General features: G+C 59.2%; 1 protein-coding gene across 1 annotated transcript; it reads left to right on the top strand.

Annotated features, from left to right (window-relative positions):
- Positions 1 to 446: 446 nt before the first annotated feature.
- LOC140691978 (uncharacterized protein CXorf49 homolog) lies at positions 447 to 4196 on the top strand. The gene is made up of 6 exons (XM_072956561.1): positions 447 to 1819; positions 2434 to 2590; positions 3112 to 3188; positions 3450 to 3495; positions 3879 to 3920; positions 4025 to 4196. The coding sequence occupies exons 1-5, from the start codon at positions 596 to 598 to the stop codon at positions 3917 to 3919; spliced, it is 1545 nt and encodes a 514-aa protein (XP_072812662.1). The 5' UTR covers positions 447 to 595; the 3' UTR covers position 3920; positions 4025 to 4196.
- Positions 4197 to 6575: the final 2379 nt, after the last annotated feature.

The following is a 6575-nucleotide window of genomic DNA, read 5'->3' as shown; positions in this document are numbered from 1 at the left end:
GGACCCTTGATCACTGTGCCCTTTCTCCTCTTGGGTGTAAGGCTTGGGCTAGATGGGAGGCTGCTAAGGGCTTTCTGCCCTCACTAGGCACCCAGAGACTCCATCCTGTGGTTTCTCCTCACCACCCCCGAGAGAAGCCCCCCTCACCTCCAATCCCTTTTGTACAGGGGACACAGTGGCTCGGAGCTGTGACTCTAATCGGAAAGGGGAGCCAGGATAGGAAGAGGTGCGACAAGAGGCCCGACAGCCGCATTCTCACCATCACCGGCTCTGCTGCCAAGTCGCCAAATGCCCGGACCACCTCCTGATTTGGCGGCGAACCAGAGGCCCTGACCCCATTGGTTGGACCTCGAGGGGCGGGCCAACAAGGTGCGCACTGGTTGGCGGAGGCCGGACCAATGAGGAGGCCACAGCGCGGTCGTCGCCCTCGCAACAACAATCGCGCGTCGTGTGAGGTGATCTCGTGTGGCGCCTGTGGTGCCTGACGCCGCCTCAGAAGGCCACCTGCCTCAGCCTCCGTGACCACGGCTGTGACCGCGACCGGGACCCGGGCGAACAGTTGACGCCCCTGAAGCGAGGCCGCCCCGGTCGCGACATGAGCTCCCCGGATAAGGTGTCTGTTTCGAAAGCGGGTTTCGGCCCAGAGGGCGGCGAGCGGGACGGCGTCCGCCAGGCCGGCCCCAGAGCCCAGGGGCGACCCGCCCCCGGCCCCAACCCCGGGGCGCCGCGGATCGGCCAGGGCGAGGGCGGGGGCGGCTTCGCGGACCCCGAGGGCTTCGAGTCCGAGCGGGTGGTGCTGGAAGCAGGAGGGCCGGTGCTCTGGGGCCGCGAAGGCCGACACGGCTCCTCAGCGGACGACAAGGGGGACGACCGGGACCTGGCCGACGAGTCTGCGGCCGCCATCCTGCAGCAGCTGACCGACCGGGACGTGCTGGGCGCCCGCAGATACCCGTCCCTGGTGAGCTCAGCCGCCAAAGAGTCCCGCCTGTGGGCCGGGCCCAAGGCGGCTCCCGGCGGTCGAGGCGCGGCCGCCCAGAGCTGTGGAGAAGCGCAGCCGGCTGTGGCCGGCCCTCTCCCGCCTGATGGGGCTGAGGGGGGCCGGACCTGGGGGACGCCTAAGAGAGGCACGAAGAGCAGGATGAAGGCGGCTGCCAATCGCCCGCGGTCCTTCATGGAAGGCCTGGTGGGGCTGCCTTCCGACACCGAGTCATCAGATGAGTTCAGTGAGCTCCAGCCGATTAGAGTGAGCATTTGCCTCAAAGAAGGAGGCCAGGTCAAGCCCCGCAGCTCTAAGGATCCGGGGGACACAGCCAGACACTCGACTTTACAAGTCAGGGAGCATTTCCTGCCCTCCGCTCCCCAGGGACTCACTTCGGTTGTGGAAAGGCAGGACGCTGGGGAGCTGGAAATGTCTTCCCCTAAGAAAATGCAAAGCATGCTCTGGGGGAAGGCAGGGAACAGGCCCTACCCCGGACACGCTGCTGCTGTGAGCAGCCTGCCCCAGGCCACTCCTAGGAGGAAGGGGGGCAAGGAGAAGAAATCCCTCCAGGGGATCTCCAACCTGGCCCTGGGGAGAATCTTCCCTCCCTGGGGGCAGCGAGTCTCGGCAGCTCCCGTGGAACCAGCCACCTTCCCCCCAATCACTGGTATTCCGCTGCTTGGGAGGTCCAAGAGGGATTCCTCAGTCCCTTCGGGAACCAAACAACGCAAGCACAGCGGCACTGGCAAGAAATCCGTGACCTGGAAGGCAACGGTGTCTGAACCTGCGGTGGCAGGAGAAGACAAGGACCCAAATAGAGACCCAGCCGCAAAGGGCCAAGTGAGTAGGCCATGCTCCTCCTCTCTCCCCCTTCCCCCTCCCACCGCCCCCCACCACAAAGTTCTTTACCTGTGCTCCTTCTGTCCATCCCTCAGGGGTGGTCATTGGGCTCCCCTGGGTCATTGGGTCATTAGGATGCCAGATCGGGGTTGTTTTACTAGGGACAAACACTAAGGTTTCCCTTGGGGTGTGGGGGTCACTGTTCTCCCCCCATGGCTGGTATCCGGCCTCCTCTCCCAGACAGAGGCTGGGATGGAAGGGTGAACTGGTAGCTGAAATTGGATCAGGGGACCCCTTAGAAGTTTGGGGAACAAAACTTCAGTGATTAGACTCATCAGCTTCCTGATTCCTATTTCCTAGCTGTTCCTTGCAGGGGGCCTGGGCTTTCTTAGTGCCCCACTGTTGTCCCTGGCTCAACTCTGTCCGCTGGCCTGGGGCCGACTGAGGGAGAAAGTGCTGATGAGACCAGCCTGTCACATTCCACTCCAGTCCCCTGCCTTACCCCAGCCTCGAAACAGGTTCTCTCTCACCCACACACAAACATAGATACACATGCAACCAAGTAAACACACACACGCATCCTGAATCCAAACTGGTAAGAAATTTTGTTTCAGCTTCCAACACACAGGCGAGGGCGATCTTTTTCGCGCAGACATCGTGGGGAATCCAGCCGTGGCAACCTCAATACCAGAGCCTCCCAGGATCCAGGAAGCTTAGAGCCCCTGGCCCGGAACCAGGGAGATGACATGCCCAGAGGGCCTGCACCCCCAGGTGAGTCTCCTGGGTTTGATGGGGGTGGTGAGGGGACGAGGAGAGAAACCTCTTGCTGTCTCTGCTGGGGGCTCAGCCTTGCTCCCAGGCAGCTTCTCCCCAAGGAAACAGGGTGAGGACAGGGGTTGTCTTGGGCCACGTCATCCTCTGTGTGGGGTTTCTGGGGCAGGGGTGATGGTGGCAGTGCCCCAAACTGCAACTGTGGACATAGACTTGCGGAGGAACAGCCTACGCTGTTAAATCCTGTTCACCCACTTTGTTCCCCCAGCTGCTGGATGTGGCTGCAGCTTTTGAGGGGGTCGAACCCAGAGCCACAGTCTCTGGGGACCACAGTTGGGGAATGGCTGCGCCTGGGGAAGAGAGGAGGCAGGCTTAGACAGAAGGTTGGAGCCGCTGGGAGGAGCAGGGCTGGCTTGTTACCAGTAGGGGGTGGTGCTGCCTCACTTCACGTTAGACCCTGCAAGGCCCTGTCCACCTCACTGGGAGCCTGAGAAGCTGGATTGTGTGTCCTTTCCCTGTAGGTGACCAGGAACCACTCGACCAGCCCCCAAGACCAGAAAGGCAGCAGCAGGCACCAGGAGCACAGGGCTGTCCTCGGGTAATGCTTCCTCTGGTTCTTGGAAACAGGCCCAAACTACATGGGAGGATCTGTGTTTAGGTTAAACTGACTTCTGTGCGGCCTGCTTCCCCGCCCCCAACCCACAGCCTACGAAGGGAGCCCACGTCCTTTCCCCTGGGGAGCCTGAGCCAGTCTAGCCGCGGGGCTTTGGGATGTAGAGTCGGGAGGAGAGGGGAAGGTGGAGGAGAGAGGAGGCCAGAATATACTAATCATTTCTCTTTCCGGTGTCTCCTGACCTAGTGTCCCGTGCTACAGAGAAAAATAGACAGCCTCAAGGAGCAACTCGGTATGAGGAACCAGGGGCAGAGAGCGGTGTGTTAGTGCAGAACCCGGGTGGGCGCTTGGGGCTGCAGGTGCAGGCAGCCCCTCAGGGACGAACATGCCTGCGGGGAGGAGACCTAGCAGGCCTGGCCCTGGAGCCTGCTGCGTGTTCTGAATGGTCCTGACATGGCCCAGAGCCTGAGAGCTGCTTGCACACTTTGGTTCCCTTTAGGAAACATTTCCACATTTAGTTCAGGTGGTGGTGGAGTGAATCCGGCCCAGGGCTCTTTGCATCTGGGCAGGAGGGGGGTTTCGGGTTGCAGGGCTGGGCGGTTCGCCATGGGGACAGGGCTTGGGCTTCTATATCCCTATGCCTGGAGTGCCAGCTTATGCCTGTCCCTGTTTCAGCGGCCATGGAGAACCTGGCTTACAAGTTCCAGATCCTGTGAAGTGAGTGTTACACACACCGTACCCCTCCCCACAGTCCTGGCTGTTGAGCAGGGCTGAGGGCTGGCCCTGGCTTGAGGCTCTTCCCTGACTGTGCTGTCTCACAGGTTGAGCCCGGCATCTTCATGCAAGAGGAGCCGCTGATACCTCTGGGGCCCGGGAGCTGCGGCCAAGCTCGTTCCCTCCTGCTCTACCTCAGCCAGGGCCTCCTCCTCTCTCTTGTTTGCTCCCGCCCCACCCGTTTCACAGCAGTTTCCAATTAAAGTACCTCTCCCGGTCTGTGGTCTGTCCTCTCTCTGGGGAGGTAGGGGAGTGGGCAGGAGCTGGGCAGGAGCTGGGCAGGAGTGGGGCAGGAGCTGTTCCTTGTCAGAGCCTTTTCCAGAACAGTCCCTCTGGCATCCTGTGGTGGGCCTTCTCCCTGTGGGGAGTCCGGGGAGCCTCTGCTCCCATCCCTGCAGTCAGACCTGCAGAGTGCCTGGCTCTGGGTTTGGTGTGGGCTCTGCTTGTCCACACTGGCACATCCTCCATTTCCCCTGGAGGCCATCTTCCAGTTCCCTCCAAACCTCTCCTCCTTTGGGGTCCGGTGGTTCCCATTCGTCGCTGCCGTTCCCCCTCCCCATCACCAGGAACCCATGACCCCTTCCAGAGCTCCCATGCCCCTTTCCCTCAGTGGGATCACCATCCTGCTTCCCCCCCGTCCACCCTGCTTTGCTGTCAGAGCATCCTCGATCCCTCCCCTGGCTTGGCGTCGGTAGCCTTCCTGCACGTGCACTTCAGCAGGTGTTAACAGGCACAGTTGAGCTCATCTTCCCTCTTCTGAGACCCCATCCTGCCTGTGAGGTCCCTACCTCCCCCTGGTGCCACCATGCACAGGGACATCTCACCCAGGAACCTGCGAGTCGTCCTCCTGTCCTCCTTAGCTCTCACTTCTGATCCTGGGTTACCAGTCTTGTCATGTCTGTCTCCGCGGGTTCAGTAGAGGGATGGAGGCAGAAGTCACGGCCCGGTGGATTTCAGAGCAAGAGGGAAGGTACAGGGAACACGGGAGAAAAGCACAGGGTCGTCTCTGGCTGGAGTTAGGGGAAAGGTGTCTGTTTGGTGCCAACCTGGGGGAGACTGCCCGCCAGCAGCTAGACGTGGATGGTCCAGCCCTTGGAGCTTTCACATCCTCCCTGCCCGGTCAGATGACTGCCCTCCTCCAGCCTGGTCGCCTCCCTACCCTTGGGTGGAAAGTGACCATTCACATTCTATGTCAGGTGGGGTTGGTAGGCCTCAGTGTTCTTTCCTGGTCCCAGTCAAGTAGTGTTCACCAGCCCCATGACACAGAGTTTCATGGAAATGATGTTTCCGTGTCCCAGCTCGATCTCCCAGACTGCCTTTTTAAGGCACAGGAGATAGAGTCTGAACTCCATATTCGACTTCCCCATCACTCTAGGTTGGAAATCACTTCTTTCCTTCAGCAAAGACCCAGGGCTTAGTGGGCCTGAGACTTAGAGGGACATATTGGTGTTTGAGAGAGGCAAGGTTAGTTACCTCTGACACCCTTCCTGAGATGGTGGTTGGGGATAATACACACAAGGGGTGATGATGGATGGTAGAACATTCAAGATTAGTGTCTGTGTGAATAAAATTAATCAGGAATAATCTCTCTTGTGGAAGAAAGATGTGACTCAGGGAGGAAAGGGAGTACAGACTGTGGTCCAGCCTCTGGAAATGCATTCAGTGAGCAAATGCAAGGTTCAGATCTCCTTTATTCAAGGAGTGTTGTTAAATTCCTTTAAAACAGGAAGGGGGTGATTCAGAAATCACCAAATCCCACGGGTGTCAGGATGCTCAAAATGTTGGAGTGGCTGGAGGAGGCTCTGGATCCTACTGTGTGATTCGAAAACATCTGACAACCACTGTGCGTCTGGATGGATTGAGAATGGGAAGGATGGCTCCTCAGAGTAGCTGGGACTCAGCTCATCTTAGAAGCAGGGGGACCCACGTAGGAGACGCCGAACATGAGGAACCAGGGAAACAGGCAGGATGGGCGCAGTGAGGATGGGAAGTAAGGGGTGACTGCACCTGGACAATGGGGTGCCCCTGGTTCCACCCTCCCCCATATTCTCACCCTGGCTCCCTTCCCACCCACGTGGCATGAGCTCAGGTAGACAGACCGTCACGTGTGGGATGGGACAGTCACAGGCTTGAGGGCTGGCAAAGAACGTTCGGGGGACTTAATCCTTCCACTTCCAACCCCTCCCAGGGGAAGGTCGTCTTGATTGCTGAGGTTACAGCTTTGACCCTGAACCTGACCCACTGGCTGGTTCTTGGCGGGGTGACCTAGTGCGCTGCTGTCTGAGTGACTAAGTTTGGCAGAGATTTCCAGCTGGGGTTTCTACCCACTGAGACATGAGGGCAAGTTGTGACTAGGGGGAAGTCCAGCATCAGCACCAGCCCTGCCCAGGGGATGGGGTACAGGGTGGTGTTTGCCAGGGTGAGGAAGTGGAGAAGCTTGTCAAAGGGGATATGGCATGGCCTGAATATAGCCCTTGGTGATTCATTTTTCCAGCCTCCCTTCCCCGCTCTGAGCACACAATCTCTCTGTTCCGTATTCAGACCAACTTCCACACAATATTGCTGCTGGGAACACGTACATCACAGGCAGTGGCTCAG

This window comes from Vicugna pacos, chromosome X (genome assembly GCF_048564905.1).
Source record: "Vicugna pacos chromosome X, VicPac4, whole genome shotgun sequence".
Classification (NCBI taxonomy): domain Eukaryota; kingdom Metazoa; phylum Chordata; class Mammalia; order Artiodactyla; family Camelidae; genus Vicugna; species Vicugna pacos.
The sequence above is the reverse complement of the archived record's forward strand: the minus strand, read 5'-3'. Positions and strand labels throughout refer to the sequence as shown.